Source organism: Melitaea cinxia, chromosome 18, assembly GCF_905220565.1.
Source record: "Melitaea cinxia chromosome 18, ilMelCinx1.1, whole genome shotgun sequence".
Lineage (NCBI taxonomy): Eukaryota > Metazoa > Arthropoda > Insecta > Lepidoptera > Nymphalidae > Melitaea > Melitaea cinxia.
In genome coordinates this window covers 1,221,863-1,240,873 of record NC_059411.1, presented here as the reverse complement: position 1 = coordinate 1,240,873, position 19,011 = coordinate 1,221,863, and the positions used below count along the sequence as shown (strand labels likewise).

At 38.7% G+C, this 19,011-nt stretch overlaps 1 protein-coding gene across 1 annotated transcript in view; it reads left to right on the top strand.

Moving 5' to 3' along the window:
- LOC123662285 (thyroid transcription factor 1-like) overlaps positions 1–15,343 on the top strand; it is a 59,870-nt gene extending 44,527 nt beyond the window's left edge. The window contains exons 5-6 of the mRNA XM_045597146.1: positions 6,183–6,269; positions 15,104–15,343. Coding sequence (XP_045453102.1) covers positions 6,183–6,269; positions 15,104–15,343 — 327 coding nt within the window. The remainder of the gene's footprint in view (positions 1–6,182; positions 6,270–15,103) is intronic.
- Positions 15,344–19,011: the final 3,668 nt, after the last annotated feature.

The window sequence follows — 19,011 nt, the reverse complement described above, 5'->3', positions numbered from 1 at the left end:
AAATATCGAATAAAGTTATAACAATTAATATTTAAAAAAAAACCTAGCCTTATAAATCTCTTTACCCACTACCGGAAAACATTCTCGAGGGAAAGTCAAACAACACTTCCAAAAAATAAAATCACACACCTATTATTTATATTTATTAAAAATATATTAACCCAGTTCCTATATATTCCATTTTCGAAATTAAATATCTCGTATCCAAAACGATTCGTTTTGTATATGGGAACTTACATCAACAAAAAGATATTAGTTATCAAATGTGTAATGAACACGAGCTTAAGCTTACGAATAGCAAATAATACTAAACAAATATTTACCGAAGTAAAAAAGTTATTTCATAAACGTTCTTAGAGTCGTTTAATCATCGTTTATTAAATAAATATTAATTTTGTGAATTGCTTTGTAAATATTTGATTGGTTGCACTGTAGTTCACGGTCGGCGGGCAGGGGAGACGTGGGCGGTGGCTATGTGTTACATAGGGTCTGTAACATAGCTGTTACTGTACGTACTCTGTATGTACGTATGTAGTCAATGAAGCTTGACCTTAAAATCGCGGAAATCTTCATTATTACTGAATTTTTGACAAAATTTAAAATAACGTTGAAAAAACTAAGGTCTATAAGATTTCATTTTTAAACATTAGAATAATTCAGTATAATACATTACTATTTAGTCCGGTCAAATTAGACCAAAAAATAGGGGTGAGAAATTGACCGTACTATATTCGGGAAATTGCGGAAATCTCAATTATTGCTGACTTTTCAACCAATTTATGAGAATACGTCAAAAATCATATTGTACTAGTATGATATGAAAATGTCATAAGAAGAAGAATAACAAGGTCCAGAAAGAAAGAAGATAAGAAAAAAAAAATGTTCATGTGGTGTATGATATTTTGATAAATGTGGCAGGAGAATATAAGGTCTTCTTGTGTCTTGAGAGTCCACAGTAGCCACGGATAGCCCACGGTAAGTGGTTACCAGGACCATACCCTTATTTTACCAGTAAAATCATTCATTTAATAATTTTGTTTGATGGCTTTGAAATGGACAAAATCAACACAGATGATTTCGTCAACGTCGTGTATGATGAAGAAACACGAAGTATGAGAACTATATGATCGAGAGTAAGAACTTTATAAATTTAACTGAAAAATGCAGCAGTAGTCATGCAGTTATTATCCCTTAATCTAAAACAATAGATGAGTTGTGTACCGTAATGAGAAGATTGTCCTGCTTCTTATAATGTCAGTGTGCTAAATAAACGTCCTTTTCTTATTTTGTATTTATAAAGTCCAAGGCATGCTCATTAAGGAAAGGGACACTGGCGAATCATTTGTACTTAGATGAACAATTATTTTACCATAAAGATTTCTACTTTTTCTCATGAAAATTTTGAAAAATTAAATGTTAAATAAATAAATGAAAACCGATTAGCACCTGTGAATGATAGAAAAAAATTATTTTTCAATTAATCAAAAATGACGATATGCGAGGGAAGGTTAACTAGGTAAATCAAACCCAATGAAAGTCGATCTAATACTGAATTTATTGAGGATAATTGTAAATATATATAAGCATAATTACATACGTCATATATGTGCAATACAGAAGTCTAAGGTAATCTTAATTAAATATGGTTTTTAGATCGCAAAGGCACGTACATTGCTGAGTGTGTGGTAACACGTACATCATCTTAACTAATTGTAATTTATGTAGGTAATGGTAACGTAATGACCTATGGACTCACCTTTTCCCTCTCATCTATACTATGATATTGTAGTACACGATTCCTCCACACCTGTAATAACATTAATAGAAATCACTAGACTCCGAAATTCAGGTCTATTTGTCGTCGCATTAACTCACGTCTTATTAAAATCACCATTTTACATTTGCAACTAATGAATATCAAGTCACGTTTAATATTTACTAATATAAGGTTCAAAATTAAATATTCTATCGTTTTATAAAAGTTAGTGTGTCGTTAGTTTTTGCTTTGGATATTTTTATAAGTTACAGTATAAATGATGTGCATTGATCGGCTGTCACGCGTCGGGCGCGTGTTTACACAACGTCAGAATCACTATAATGTGTGACCATTGTTGGCGAGCAAGCGAGGGACAAATTTAATATTTGATGTAAGAGAAATCTAAAAAGTTAAACTTTAGAAGTAACGTGCAGTTTACTTTTTGAAGCAAAACTTCTTTACGCTCACTTGACTTGAGAAGTAAGCTGGTAAATGCGTGACAAGAGCGGTACGAAAAGTGTGATCGAGGCAAACGGAAGTTGAAAGGGAGATAGATATAAGTAAGATGGAGCTAAAGAAGGTTTACTTCAGTCGTGTGGTCTAAAGCACGCTCATTTTTTTCCGTTTACTGATATAGGTACAAACTTATTATTGTGACAAAATTACGAGTTAGACCGGGCACTTTTAAGCTGTAAATCGTATTATCGTACCCTTATATTTATGAACTAAGGTATAATTAATAAATGTGGAATACAGAATATGTCGCAATGTGACACAATGTGAAAAGTTACTGTTAAAATTGTAGTAAGTCCATAAAAACTACTATGCTTTTTGTAGACGCACACTCAAAAATTCAGATATGGAATGTGTATCCCATTTCCAACAATGTTAAAAAGACCCATGTCATGAAAGTATTAATTATGAATATTGTACCAAAATAAAACAAGTTATTTAAATGAAAAGTCACTCATAAAAAACACTGCACCAAATGAAGTTCTAAACAAATACGAGAGCTTTGTATATAATTGTAGGTTAGATTGTGCTAGTCATCGTTCGCAGGAATGGAACACCTACGCGGGGATACGGTTTTAAAACATCACCCACTTCAATTGCATCTCTGATGGGAATATCGCTCTTATGCGTTTCATATACGTCGTTAACTCATTCGAGATTTCATTTTACACTAGTTTTTTTTTGTTTGGCGCTAAAATTGACTCGTATTGTCGATATGACAGCCGGTTGGGTGGGCATTTTGATTCAATTAACGGGAAGAAACAAGTTATTTGTCCTACATCAGACTTTCATAGAGATCGTGTATAATTACCGATAAAAAAACGATAGCACTCCAGTAGCCGAGAAGAAATGCATCTCGTGTTTAGTAAAACAAAACGCTCCATCAAGTCCGCAGTCGAGTACGTGTAATGTTCTTGAACGAGTACTAAATACCCTCGGGCACACCCGAAAAGTCTCGTTACCGCGAGAAACAAGTCGTTTAGAAGTAAAACAAATAATTGAATGGTGCTCCCGGATGAATAGTGCGTGCAAGAAGCACGGAGCATTATGCACGAGGAGATTGAAAAGAAAGTGCTCGACACGAGAGCGTCCGAGCCTCGGCGGAGTGCAATAAGCGACGCCCGCAGACGGGCCCCGTTCATTAACTCTCGCCAGGCAGTCCATAAATAACTAGCGACGTTCCTCGAGCGACGCACAAAGAGCGCGTCGCCGCTGCCAGTTCCCACAGCCTCGGCTCCACACCTTCTGAGTAAACATGAAAAAATAACAAATAAGATCGATAGGCCCTCGAGCGGAGTGGACATTGCGCGTTTTGTAGTAGCCGTGTATCTGAGTTTGTTTTGATAACGGATCTCGCGACTATGTATCGAGAGCTTGACAAAATGGCGGGTATTTATGCACGGGCGAGCGATCGTAGCGGAGCGGCAGCGTCGCGATGCGCGGGGTGGGCACACATCCATTTCAGAGAATAAACACGGAGGAAACTCTCTCGATGTATAAATAATAAATAAAGTGTATATTTTGCTGCGTTCCGAGCGTGCGTAGACAAAGGCCGCCCGCTCCGTGGGGCAAACATCGTACGAGCTGTGTTTATTCTTACGTCATTAAGGTAGAGTGTTGACTGTGCCGTAGCGTGCCCTAGCGCTAATTTCAGGGAGGTCAGGCAGTGCCAAAGGCGGGTGGTGTTGACACACGCGAAATGGAGATGGGGTTACCACGTCTCGCGACTCGAGGCTTATACTTATTACGAGTTGTACCTAATTGTGACTGCGATACCAAAAATTGTGACCTACCTTGCATATATCAATCCTTCGGACATCCAATTTTTTTTTCATAATACCATTAAAGTTTATTCGATTCTTACGTAGAGATCTTACTTTCTATACTAACAAACAAATCTCTCAAGCGAGAGTGTAGTAGATAACGCGTGCACGGCGGACACTCCATTCCATTCATTTTGTAATGTGTTTGCGACACGTCATCCAGCGCCATATTCTTCAGCTCGAGTGTTGGTACACTGTACGGTTTAAGAATCTAAGTTAGGAACGTTCAATTTGACATCAACACTTTTTTCTCTTTCATTTTATGTACCTACTCTAAGCTTTGGACAGCACTAATTACAAAACTGGAAGTATTTGTGGTTAATTTATTATATTTGTTATTATAGATTATATTAAATAAAAGATGAATATTCAAATAAGAACACTTTTATGTAAATAAGCAATGTATAGTAATTGTTTTGCGTTTTAAAGATAAGAGATCTCGGCGTGCACAATATAACATGCAAATATTACAAAAATAATTGTCTTTGCTCGTAAACGAAAAAAAAAAACCGACTTCAATTACATCGACAAGTAATACAACGTAAGTAGACGAAAAAAATTAACAAACGCACTAGTCGTCACTACGATTTTCGAGGGTTTCCCTCGATTTCTCTGGGATTGCATCATCAGATCCTGGTTTACTTATCATGGTATCACACTTGGGATATCACTTTCCAACAAAAAAAGGATTATCAAAATCGGTTCAAAAACGACGAAGTTAATGAAAAAAAAAAATTAAATATTTTTTACTATAGATATATTTTTTTTTTTTTTTTTTGATATGGCGTTTTTAATTTCTTTGTGTGGTTAATATTTATAAGTTATAAAAGTTTAAAAAAAAAAAACAAAAAAAAATAGATATTTTGTGTTCTTACTATCTTATATCTACGACTAGCAATGCCCCACGGTTTCACAGGCGTTTAATTGAGCAAAAATAGCCTAGCTATAGTCTTCTTATATTCGGTATATCGGCTATTCAACACAAAAAGAATATTTCAATCGAAACCTGACATTAGCACATTCAAACAAACAAACTTTTCAGATTTATAATATTACTAAAGATTACCTACCTAATATAGCCTACAAATACAACACTACACACACTACAAATATATAGTAGAGTACCTTTACGTAACTATAAATGAATAACTTTATAATTCAATTAAAACGAATTTTACGAAAATTCCTTCAATCATGATTTTATGGGTCTTTAATTTCATCTGTGTGAAATCAAGGCAGTTAGTTATGGGTAGCTTACACTTTACGGTCATAAACATAAAAAAAATAAAAATGGACAGAAATAATATACCAAACTCTCTAAAAAACTTACTATATAAATAATTAATTGTGTTTGCCCGCAAACGAAAATAAACCGATTTCAATTACATCGACAAGTAAATACAACGTAAGTAGGTATACGAAAAAATAATCGAGTAAATACGCGTTATCAAAGATTACTCAAAAAGTGGTCATTAGATCTCAATCAAATTTTGTCGGGATCACGGGACAAGCATTAGCTTTCGATTAAAACAAGAATCATCGAAATAAAAATGAATGATTGTCAAAATAAAAAGTTATGCGGTATACAACGTAGATCGACGAAAAAGTGGTCAAGTAAATACACATCATTATACTTATTATATATTATAAAAGTACTTTTGAGATCACAATTAAATTTAAATGGGACCACATGACACATAACACCTTTCGATTAAAAAAAAACACAAAAATCGGTCTACTAAGTCAAAATTTCTGATTTTCTGATTCTGATACATAAAAAAAGTACAATCGAATTGAAAACCTCCTCCTAAGTTGGTTAGAAATGAAAAAATGATTGTTTATATTGTGTGTAATTCTTGAAATAAGAACTTACTTTAAAATAGCAGCTATCCTGCTTTGATATTTGTGAAAATTTTCGCTACTATGAATAGAAAAAATTTAGCTATCCAGATATTCCTATGGATGGTCCTATACTTAGATTTCGAATGATTAAAAATTCAATAATGTATTTTTCTATAAATTGTTATTTATCTTTGGATATTATTTACATATTATTATAGACAAAAGATGTAATAAAATATTTGTTGCAGGTCAAAATATGGTTTCAAAACCATCGCTACAAATGTAAGAGACAGGCCAAGGAGAAGGCGATGGCGGAACAAAACCAACACAATCAGGTGACAATACAATCTTTTTTTAATTTAACCGAAAAATATACCTTTATATAAAACTATAAATACTTATGCATATTATTACGAGAATAGTAAGAACGCATTTATTATTATTATTATTATTATATTTATTATTATTATTATATTTATTATTATTATTATATATGTCGTTATTGAATACTAAAATAGAAAAAATAAAGTAATTACAAAAACACGAAAAATACTAAATAAAACCTCATGGAACAATTTGATTGTATTAAGCTTTAAGTAATTTATATATAGTATAATTAAAAAATGTGTATCTTCTATTTCAATTTCCTGTAGCCAAATAAGTCAATATTATTTTAATGCAATACGTTTTAGAATAAAATTTATTTATTGCTAGCTACGTTTTACTTAACTGACGTTAATTTTGGAATTCCCAAGATGGAATTCTATTTTATCCATATTAATTTTTCTAGTAGAAAGTAGCTGATTTAGTATTTTAAGTCAAGTTTTATTGGAATCGGTTCATTGAGTTTTGCTAGAATGAGGAACAAAGGTACATTCATACTTTTGCATTTATAATATTAGTAAAATAAGATTAAAACAAACATCATTTACTGTGAATATGCTTCTACAATTTCAAAACAACGACCCTTTTGATGACTATCGCGAAATAAGGTATTCAATAATGAATATTATGAAACGTGAGAGATTACAATCGGCTGAGCACCGGAGCCCAGAGGCGAGACTTCGCCCACTTGATGCCAATCTGTACGGGACCCGCATAGCCGGTAGTCGCGAATCTCGCTACCCCGATTGAATTTTGTTGAGGTCAATTTAAAGTGAGTTTTTATTTAATTGAGAGATTGAGGTTAATTGGGGGATTTGATTGCTTAAACATTTTGAATATATCTGTATGTGCATTATACGCATGTAGTTATATAAAGTATAATTTAGTAAATATTGCTTCAAAACAAAAAAGGAGAATAGTATTGATTCGTGCATTTACATTTGTTTGGGTGTATCACTAGCACAATTGGTTTTGCAAAAAAATAAAAGTGACTGACACATATATTTTTTTCAACATTTTATATGCATTTTTTTGCATATGATACGTTCTTTAATATATTTTTATCCATTTTTCCTAGCGCAAATAATTTTTATTTTTTATTTTTTTGTAAAAGTTATCGAAGATAAATCCGTGAAATATTATCGTATAAGCTTTGGTAATGTATAAATGTTGTTAATAAAACATCGGCCAAAAGGTTTAGTTAGTTACATCAGACTATTGCGGTCCACTGGTGGACATAGGCCTCCCCAAGTTCGCGCCTGGACAGACAGACATCACGGTTTATCGCAATTCCCATCCAGCCTACACCGGCAATCTTAAGCACCCTCTGCCCCACCGTTACCGCAGCCGCTGCAGTAGCAGGGAATAGTGGGGCTGAAGGGCTGGAGCCGAAACTTTTGCCGCGAACTCATAGGGGTTTTTGCCCATAGTCACCACGCTGGGCAGGCGAGTTAGTGACCGCGGGGCTGGCTTTGTCGCACCGAAAACGCTGCTGGTCTGTGTATTTAAAAAGCCAGCAATTGGATCGCTATCCCGCCATCGGTCAGCTTTTTGAGTTCCAAAGTGGTAGTGGAACTGTGTTATCTTTTAGTTGCCTCTTACGACACCCACGGGAAGAGAGGGTTGGCTAAATGTTATAGTGCCGTAGCCAAAAGGTATTAGTAGATAAATTTATTTGAAATTTTGATGTTTCATTTTTACTAAAGAGCGTACTGTGCAAACTGTGGGTCTCCAAATACGCGGGAAAGCAATACGAAATATTCATTTTAAAAGTGGAATATTTTCACGACAATAAAATTATAAACTCACATATATTTTTCAAACGTAATGTCCCTTTTATGAAACTTAAATAATATCTATAACGAAGCGTAGCTAAGCTAATCTTACCTATAGCCTACAAATATTATTGTAGACGTGAAAGTTTGTGAGGATACAGAAACTATTGAACGAATTATATTGAAACTTCGTACATAGATAATTGTAGATCTGAAACAACACATAGCCTACTTTTTATACCAACATTCCTACAGGATCGTATTAATTATGCAGGTGAAACTGCAACCCGAAGCTAGCTTTACAAATGTTTTTTTTTTTTTTTTTTTTTAAATAAAGTTATGTCCACAGGCTTAAAGTGCCCATGCTTTTGTTATTCCGATTTTTAGTTTTATTACTGATCGTTTACTTGTTACACTACTGCAGCTTACACTAAGAGACCTAATTATTCTATCTTAGTATCCCTAATGCAGACGTGAGTCCACCGACCAAAATTATGCTAAACTTAATTGATATCTTACATGCAAAAAGACATAGAATTATATTACGCCTTACTTTAATTATTGTTGTCACTATTATAATAATTATTATTATCTATGTTTATATATACACTTACTTGCTATCTATAATATATGTACACTTATTGTCTAGCTAACGTATATGTACACTTATGGCCTACTTGGCCTACTTACAATATACACTTAACCTATGTTATTATTAGTATTTTTTTTTTTTTTTTTTTTTTTTTTTTTTTCTTACTCCTAAGTTTTTTCCTTATACAATTTATTCCTACAAGTAAGGTGTGCTACAATTTTAACATTTCGAGCACACCCTCAATGACGGCGGCATCCCTGTGGTGAATCGCCATCCTGAGGCTGTGCTCGAGGATGTCTTTTTCAGAAGTTTCCGCTGCCTTCGTCACAAAGCGACCAATTGCGTCGTCACGGTCGTCGGTGTAATAGACACAGGTGTTGGTATGCCTAGTCACCGCGACTACAGCGTGCGAGACGCTGTCGTGAATCTTGAGCCTCCTTGTCTTCGTCTGGAGGACAACGACGTCCTCATAGGTCTGGCCCTGCGCCTCATGGATGGTTAAGACGCGCGATCCCTCACCAGACCCGTATCCCTGGTCAGTCAGCAATCTCTTCTCCTCTTGCGTAAAGACCAGGTACAAGGTCCGGTCCCTTCCTACAGGAATGCGCGCGCCCGTGAGGCTCTCCACTCGCAAAGATCGGATCTTTGTGCTTGAGCTGTACACGGTCTTGTAAACCTCACTGATGGCAAAGGCGACGTCTTTGGGGTTACGATGCGTGCATGACAACTCACATGAGATGGTTGTTAACAGGTTTGGTCTGCGGTACCGCATTTCGAACAGGTTGTCCCTGTCGATGTACGGCAGCTGATTTATATCTCCAATGAGGACTACCTTCTCTGCTCCCGATAGTCGGGCGGCCATTACTATGGCTCCGAAATGGTTCATGAGGGCTTCGTCCACCGTTAGGCGTTTGATTTTTGAGCCCTCACGGAAACCATTTACCAGCACGGATGCCATAGTGCGCACCTTTTGCTTGGCCTTGTTGCCATAGCGGTGCGCCAGTTTTTCCTTTAGGTCTTTGGCCGCCTCGACTGTGGTCGTAATCACGACCTCCGTGTCCTCATCGAAGTCCCTGACTATGCGAGTTGTCTTACCGCATCCCGGTACACTGTTTATCCACTCCAGCGATGGTAGCCCCCAGGTCACGGACGGTAAACCGGCTTCCCGGTCGCCCGAGATGGTTTTCGCCATCCGCAGCATCCGGTCGCCCAGCATTACTTTCGTGCATCTGGCCACTACCACCACCGGGTCCCCTTCAGGTGTGTCGAAGGTTTGAGACTCCTCGTCACTCCCCTCAGACTCGACCGCGCTCACAAAACCTGCTGTGGTGTTATATGCAGCCATATACCTACCCGACATCTTGCCCTTGAGTATTTGTCGGGTTTTGCTGTTGTATATGGCTGCTTCGGCTTCCTCGAGTTCCACCTCCAGTAGCCTTTGGTGATCGTACTGGTAGGCCTGCATGATCTTTTTGCAGGTGGCCAGGCTTACCTCGCGGTTTGCCTTTATTATGGCCAGGAACTCGATTAGGGCGTTCTCTGCATGTTGAAACGGTGTGGACGCAGGTCGAAGTCTTGGTGGTTCTACTTGTCCCATATCGGCCCTAGTTCGAGCGGCGAGTGACGCCTCCGGGTGCCTCGGACTGTCGTCTTTGGTGAACCCGCTCAGCGTCCCCGATAGTCGCTCTCCCTGTCCAGCCTTTTTGGGAGAGGGGTGATGCGGGAGCTTACCTTGTTTCGGGGAGATGGTTGCCTGGATAAAGGTCGCCAATGACATCGAGCTCGGCTTAGACTTAGGTGCGGCCCTTGCTTTGCGTTGTTCAACCTTCTGGTTCTCGATCTTTTGTTGTAGGCGCTCCGAGCCACTAGGTGCGGGTTCGCTGACAGTCGGCAATGCAGGGGATGAAGGTGTTTTGGATTTCGGTCTTAAGTAACCAAGATCCTCCCCCCTGTCTTCGTAAACAATGACCTCACTGTTCTTAGAAGCCATTAGGCAACCGTACCTATCCGATACGTTGCCTCTATCATAACCGACTCTCATCGAATCGACACTGATTCTTCCGGGGATTCCCCCGGGGATCTCGCCCAAGCGCTGTAGCCACAAGCTGGACTGCGCGAAGGCGGACGTCTCTCCCCATTCGAAAAGTGCGATCTCTTTGTTTTTCAACCGCAATAAACGATAGGTCGGGTCGCCCTCCTGCTCTTGCGCTAGCGCTGTGATTTTTGTGCGCTTTATGCTTGTCTTTTGGGTGCTACCGTTTATCAGTAAGGCGAGCCCCGGCGAAATCGCCAGCTGATTGCGTTCTTCAGAGCGACAGAAGCTTATCCCCATCCTCTCCGTTTCGCTGTCCATGAATAGAGCCACGCATCTGGTCCTAATACCAACTTCTCCACTTCCGTTCAATTCACTGGGCGAGGATTGTGTCATCCTGCTCTGAGTCGGTTGCGGAGGTGCGTTTTGGTTGGCTCTATTCCTGAACAGGTTCTGCAGTGAGGAAGACATGGTCCTAGTTATTTGGCCCAGAAGGGTGCGGCCAGGAGACATCCGCGGAGCCGTGATGTTGTCCTGCTGAGTTACTTGTTGGACACGGTTTTGTTCTATTTGTGTTTGTGTGTTGTGTGTCTGAGTGTGTGTTGTAAGAACGACGGTGTTGGCATTCTGCGTAGGTGTTAAAGCCAGTGGTGGAGAAAGCGTGCTGTTCCTCTTTGCGGCTGTATTGACGGCCTTTCTCGCGAATGTGAGGAAGGACGTTCTGCTAGTCTCGCTCTCCAGGATGGTATGGAGCGATGGCTGGTCTAATTTAATCTGGAGTTTGAGTTCCAGATCCAGCCTTTCCTTACTGAACCTCGGGCAGCTCAGTATAATATGCAGAACTGTCTCCTCACAATTCGGGTCGCAGACGCACGAAGGACTGTCAGTGATGTGGAATCTGTGAAGATACGCCGCAAATCCTCCGTGGCCGGTCAGAATTTGTGTGTCGACAGATGTTGGTGCCGATTTCCTTACCAGTCTGCGAGCGGTCTTTACATCCGGTAAGAATATTTTCGTGACCGAGCCAGTCTCCGAAGAATTGTATCTGTCTTGCCACACCCTGGCAGACGCTTCCCGTATCTGCCTTTTGACATACGAGAGTGGTACTCTGTCGTAGTCAGGTGCCGTCTTTTTCGTTAAAGCCGCCCTTTTGGCTAGTTCGTCCGCTCTCTCATTGCCCGGTGTTCCAACATGGGCCCTCAACCAAAAGAACCGTACTGTCTTATTCTCCTCCCGGAGCTGTCTGATTTGACTCTTCATTTCCACGGCCAGAGGGTGAGTTACTGAGGGGCTCCTCATCAGATCTAAAGATGACCTCGAGTCGCTCAGGATGTTGATGGAGCGTGACTTTGAGGTTTTTGCCATTTCCACTGCTCTGAAGAGTGCGTACATCTCGGATTGAAAGACAGTGTTGTGCGGCTCTAACCGGAAAGTGGAGTATCTTACTTCCCTGTCTTGATCCCAGCATGTGAGGGCAGCTCCTACTTTACCCTCTATTTTGCTTCCGTCGGTAAAGATGAGAGGTCCGACGATGCTGTGTTCCTCAAGGACTTCGGGGTTCAGACTCTCTAAGCGCTCGTACTCTGTTGGCATGAGTAGAGAAGGGTGGGGGTTTTGCATTGGTCCCACCCTGCGCTCCAGTTCTCTTCCCGGTGGAAGAAGGTCCGTGCTGTAACCTTTTTTTGTCTCAAAAAGTAAGGCCGCCTCTCGAACGCGAAGGTCTAACGGGAGTAAGCCTGTGAGGACTAGTGCCGATGTAAGCGACACCGTTCTGTACGCCCTGCACATTTTCAGTGCAAATCCTCTCTGCAGGGAGTTTAGTTGCTTTCGTATGGTTAACTTCTCTGCTGCAGAGGACCATACGCTCGCTGCGTACAGAACGATGGGCTCTATTACCGCCACATATATGGTCCGTACGATCTCTCCATTCAGACCCCAAGTCACTCTCGCCGCGCGCGCAAGCTGTTTATAAATGTCCGCAGCTTTTTTGCATACTGCGGATACGTGCGCGTTGAAAGTGAGCTTCGAGTCCAAAATGAGCCCCAGCAGTTTTATTTGATCTACAAGCCTCAGTCGGGTGCCGGACATATGGATTATGGGGGTATCGTATTTCAGCTTTTTAGTGAGCACCATCGCGTTGGTCTTATGCGCGGCGAAGCTCAGTTTGTTATGTATACCCCACTCTTGTACGGCAGCTAAGGTGGTTTCGGCTGAGGTCTGTAGGTTGCCGGATTTTTGGCTGGAGAAGACGAGGACCACGTCGTCCGCAAAGGCCTGGCAATACACTCCCATATCGCTGATCTTTCTCAGCAGCGAATCCAGTATGAGGTTCCAAAAGGTTGGCCCGCCAATGGATCCTTGGACGCAACCCTTCGTGGTCTCCTTCTCACTGGTCGCTCTGGCGTAGTTAACAATGACCTTTCGATCCTGGAGGTATGAGGCGACCATAGTAAATAGGTTTCTCGGGCAATGCTTGTCCACCAGCTGTTTTTTGAGAGCCGGCCACCATGCATTATCGAAAGCGCCCTCTATGTCAAGCGATACCAGAAGTACTATCTTCTTAGAGTCCATTTCCTGCCTGATATGCTTGACGAGATCGTAGAGGGCGTCTTCCGTTCCCCTCTGTGGCATGAATCCGTACTGGCTTCGGTGCAGCGTAGGGAAGAGCCTCCACTGAAGTCTACCTACCATCATTTTCTCAACTGTCTTTCCTAGGATCGACAGGAGTCCGATAGGTCTATAGGACTTCGGGTGAGTATAGTCCTCTTTGGCTGGTTTGCGGAGGATGCATACGTGGGCGACCTTCCACTGCTTGGGGAAGTAGGATAGCAATAGGCATTTGTTCGCCAAAGCTAGGAATAACTCCCTGTCGCAGTTTATTGCCGCCGCGCATATATCCGACGTCAACCCGTCTGGGCCTGGAGCTTTTTTGGGATTTTGGCTCAAAAGAACCTGTTCCAGCTCCGCGGCCGTAAACGGCGGGTCGTCGTCGGACAGATCTTCTAACTCCGCGGGAGTTTTGCTTTCTACGGCTTCTCGGATCTGTTTGTGATAGATGGTTTCGGTGTCTACAGAGTCGTCTGGGTAGAACGTTTTGGCCAGAAGTTTTGCCGACTGTTCTGGTGACAGCGTTTCGCCGGATTCGTTTCTTAGCAGTACGTCCTCGTGCCTACGAGAGGTCTTTCTGATAACTCTGTAGATACCGTCCCATACGCTTTCACGGTCCTGTGCCGTACAGAACTCCTTCCAGCTCCGAGTGGCTGCTTCGTCTGCTGCCTTTTTGTATTTCTCCTTGGCCCGTACGTACTCTTCGATGACGCCAGGCCTTCTGCAGGGTGCAGCGTTCCTTATGCGACGTTTGGCTCTTAATTGCTCCCTTTTCAGGGAGTCTAGCTCAGACGACCACCAGGGTGGTCGGGGGTCGCCTTTCCACGGTTTTATCCTCGGAATGGTCCTCTCACATGTGCGGTGAATAATCGTGACATATTTTGCGATCATTCCCTGCTCCATGCTTTACAAATGTTAACAACAACTCCATGCTTTACAAATGTTAACAAATTTCAGTCACGCTACAGAATAAAATAATTTCATGAAAATTCCTTAAAAAAAAAAAAAGTCGCAAAGTCGGCGAGTTGCGGAAACCAACCCGTGTTAACCATACCAACCATTCCTTAAATAACCCACTTTAACAATAAAAAATAATAATATAAATATTAATTAATTAAACATAATAAATATAATGAAATGAAGTGCAACCCCCGAAGAGAAGGAAGTCACGCGCGGAGCTACGTCCGAATTGGCTCAATTTGTGAAGCCCTGTACTTCGATTGTTAGCGGGTACTCGACGTGTCGCCGTGTTTTGAGATCTTTTAATGAGGGACATTTGATTTGAAATATAATTTAATTTTATCGTGGCTTCGGATGTGAAATACGTAATGAAATAGTTATTTTTAACTCATTATTATATTTATAATTTTAACTTGGTGGTGAAGTTTTTAATTTTTTAATGTAATAACACTGGCTTTTGAGAACATAGTTACTAAGAGTAGATAGGAATAGCCAGATAATAAATATTATTATTTTTAAGAAAATTATATTCTTAAAATAGTTTTTTTTTTAATATTACTTTTTTTTTAATTTCTTAAACCCATTAAAAAATTATTTATCAAGAAAGATTTTATGTAACTGATAACATATATTTACGTTTACTATGTATTGTAGTTTGGTTTTACAAATTCTTTAATTATTGGTAGGAATATATACATATATTAATTATTATCTATTAAGAACTTCAAGGATTTGGCTTTTTTCTAAGGCCTCATTTTACTGTAATATGACGACTGAAAGAACATAGGCAGGCTAACCTAACCGTACATCTCTCACCAGTCCGCATCATCACCACGCCGAGTGGCAGTACCAGTCCTGGTGAAGGACGGGAAGCCCTGCGGCTCCGGGGAGTCTTCGTCCCCGGCGCACAGTCACTGCGCGACGCCCACATCCGGGTATTCCGCCCCCCAGCCCTCGCAGGCGGCCTGCAGCAACCCCCTGGTCTCCTCCTACCGCCAGCCCGCCGCCTACCAGCAGCAGTGCTCAGGGTACCTCCCGCTCCAGGGTCGGGCCTGGTAGAAGTTCCCACAGCTTTACCACGAGACAATGTTCAAAGAGGAAATGTACTTCGATTAGATGTTTTGTTTTCTGACAGGTGTTGAAGTGTTGCCACTCGAGGCTCTCATTGGAAAAGTGAACAATTTACAAAAAGCCTCAGTATAAATATAAGTCCTTTAGCTTCTGAGATATATAAACAAAATTACACCAAAGAGGCAAAAGAGCCTAAGTGAATTAGTTACATAAATATGTTTGCCACTAGACATTTTTCCGCTGGCCATTACATACGAACAAATTTACATCCTGAAAGCAAAAGAGCCTAACTCAAATGACTATATGTTTGTCTCTGGACATTTTTCCATTGGGTACCTCGACTCATAGTACCTACTTATAGTTGATTTCCTAGCGTTTGTGATTCGTTTGTACCATAGTTAATGTCTCGACGAACATTGTCACTGGTAAAGCGGTGGGCAGCTACCATCGGACAGTGAGTGATCTGTGAGTGATCAGTGAACGATCAGTGAATGGTCAGTGATTGAACGGACGTTGGGACGCTTAGTGCGAGGTGGGTCCTGTACATATTCAGTTAGATAAGCACCACATGAGGATTTGACTTAATTGTATTGTTTATTTTTGTAAATTATTTTCTTTTTTTCTCGAAATTAATTTCTTTTCAATTTATACAGATTAAATAGCACTACAGAGTTGTAAATTATTTTAATGCAATATCCTTGTTCTACTTTTAAAAGTTATAGATTTTTTTTAATTAGAACCTCGGAACAGAGAATTAGTCTAAATAGCATCAAGTTGAAAGTTAATGAAGATTACAATAACATCATTCAGTACTGTTAAAAACTAGTGACACGTACCATTTTCAGTACTGGCTATTGTACTGAAACTTTTGAAAACGTTATAATTATCCTTCTTCTTCTTCTTCTTCTTCTTAAAATGGCTTTCAATAGTGCCAAATGAGCACAGATGATTTCGCCAATGTCACGTAGAAATAATTATCCTATTTTTATTTCTTGATTTTTAAAGATCTTCATTGGTAGCTAAATGCAAATTTTATTAAATTATATACAAAACGTTACTGCAAATAAATGTATGTAAATGTAAACAGCCAACCTGTCTAAAGAACCAGTTTTTAAATTGCAGTTAATTTTAACTGCTACAATAGTAGTTAAAACTTATTTCGGATGATCGTATTTAGATATTTATAAAGTTACAAGCTTATGACTCGCAGCTGTACTGGTGTAAATTTCGATATTATGAGAATGTTTAGTTAAAAACTACCTAACTATTGGATCCTTCTAGATCTTCACTTATCTGCGTACTAACTTTCATTACGATCGGTTAAGTAGTTTTAATGATATTTATTAACAAGCATTCATCGAATCTTTCGCATTTGCAATATTACAGGTGATTACTGTGTGATTATAATTTCCCTGTTCTGAGGTCCGAGCTATTGTAAATAACCGGATACGGAAGTAGCAAGTTGTTGTGTGAATAGTATAATTTATAATTAAAAATAAAAGCGGTCAGTGTTATGTGTGTGTGTAGATAGTAACTTGTACATAATATCGATAGACGCCATTTTGTTTTGGCTTAAAATTAACTAAAAAAAGTAGATAATTAATTCCCGGTGACATTTGACAGTATTTTAGAGACATTTATTAAATTATGTAATAAATGAATAAATTTTATTATTCTCTTCATTGTTTTCTCTGTATTTTTTTAATTTAGTGGTTTTTTTTTATTTAGTCATACTAGTGTTGTTATAATAAATAAAAATTAAATTATCGTGTTTTTTTTAACAATACATTCCATAGAAATATTTTTAATATTATATTTCTAGATATTTATGTAACTATATTCGAACATTTTTAAATATTTTGAACATTTTTATTCAAATAAAATATAATAAGGCCGAAGTTAAAAAATTTAATTAATTAAAAAGCTTTAAAGCGCTAGTTTGGATTTGTTTAAAATTAACCATTATTTTCGCTTGGTACACAATGAAAACAATTTTTTTAATCTTCGCCTTCCCTTAGTTCCCTCTTAGGGATGTGGGGTTGAAGCAATCGACTGACACAAGTAATGGGTAATTGACTACAAGCCCCTAATTGGGAGGCGATTGTGTGAACCCTTACTCTTCACGGAGATCATTTTAATGACCCAGCACTGAATCAGTAAAAATATATGTACTTAAATATCTAAAATCACATTTTAGTTGAAATTTATTCATTGTAAATAATTTGGTAGATTGTATTTTACGATGTGGTAACACAGTAGGGAAATGGCGCGAAATGTCAAAACAATGAAACATAGCAATAAGCCTAATAATAATTTGTCAAATGTAATAAATTTTTTAATGAAAAAAAAGTATAATAAAATGTTTTTGTAACTTAATTTATACATATATGTTTTGAAAAATTAGGCCGATGTAATTATTTTAGCTAGGTTTAGAGAAGTTATTATAATTATAAATAATAGTAATAATAACGAAAAGGAATTTGTAATTATAACGAGAAATGCGGTGTAATGAATTTCAATTTATAAAATTAATAAAAATTAACGAGTTTTAAAATTTTGTTTTATTACAAATATCCCTTTATATATTTTTTTTTTAACTGAAAGGAGCAAGAAGGTATAATAATCGATGCCCCTTGTTTATATTGAAACAATACGAACATCGCACAACGTTTACCTTTGTGCCGACCCCTTAGCTGTAAGCTCATTTTATTGTCTTCAATATTCCCAGATTACCATATAATCTCTCATAATGTATAACAGTTTATTCCGCATGGCAACATCGCCTTTGTTCGCCTGCGTCAGTCGCGACCCGCCAAAACGAAATAATAACATGGCAGCCGTCACACCGAGAAATCACAACTCTTAAAATTTTCACGTACAATTCTAAACTCTAAGTCACATACATATAGAGTAGATATTGTACTGCACGACATGTCACTTATGACGTTTCGTTTTTCGTGTGTAATTTTCATAGAACAAAGCAAGCTAGTCTGCACGTGCGCCGTATTACGAGGCACGCTAATAAAATGGTGGATTAACAGTGAGGGACAGGTGAGGGAGACGAAATTGAAAACTGGCCTCTTGATGTAATACTTGGACTCCTGTTAGAACGGATTTATGTCAGAAGTGACGTTATTAGGAGCTATAGATGTTTCTTAATGCGCAACTAACCGTGTAGTTTTGCAATAAGAAAAATCATTAAAACTGTTTATTACTTAATCTAGTTTTTCTCTAAAAAATGTAATTAGTGCTGCCAAAGATGTACTGGCATGGACTCATTTATAGAAAAGTATTAAATTTTCAGTGTACTTATATTAAATTTTATAGTCTTATAACAAAAATAAAGAAAACTAGTGCGCTTTAGACCACACAACTGAAGTAAAACTTATTTGGCAATAGGCCTACATGGTGTCTTAGATAAATGAAACGTAACTGACTATGAGAGAAAAAAGAAAATGTCTGCTCGCACCTCTCTTTTGCTTCGTTCACCTCGCCTGATCACACTTCTCGTAACGCTCTCGTCACGAATTCATCAGCTTCCTCCCCAAGTTAGCGTGCATAAAGAAATTTACTTCAAAAACTTTAAAGTAATCCACCCCACCTTGATCAAAACTTTCTTGGATGTAGCACGTTAACATCCTATATTTAATTATATA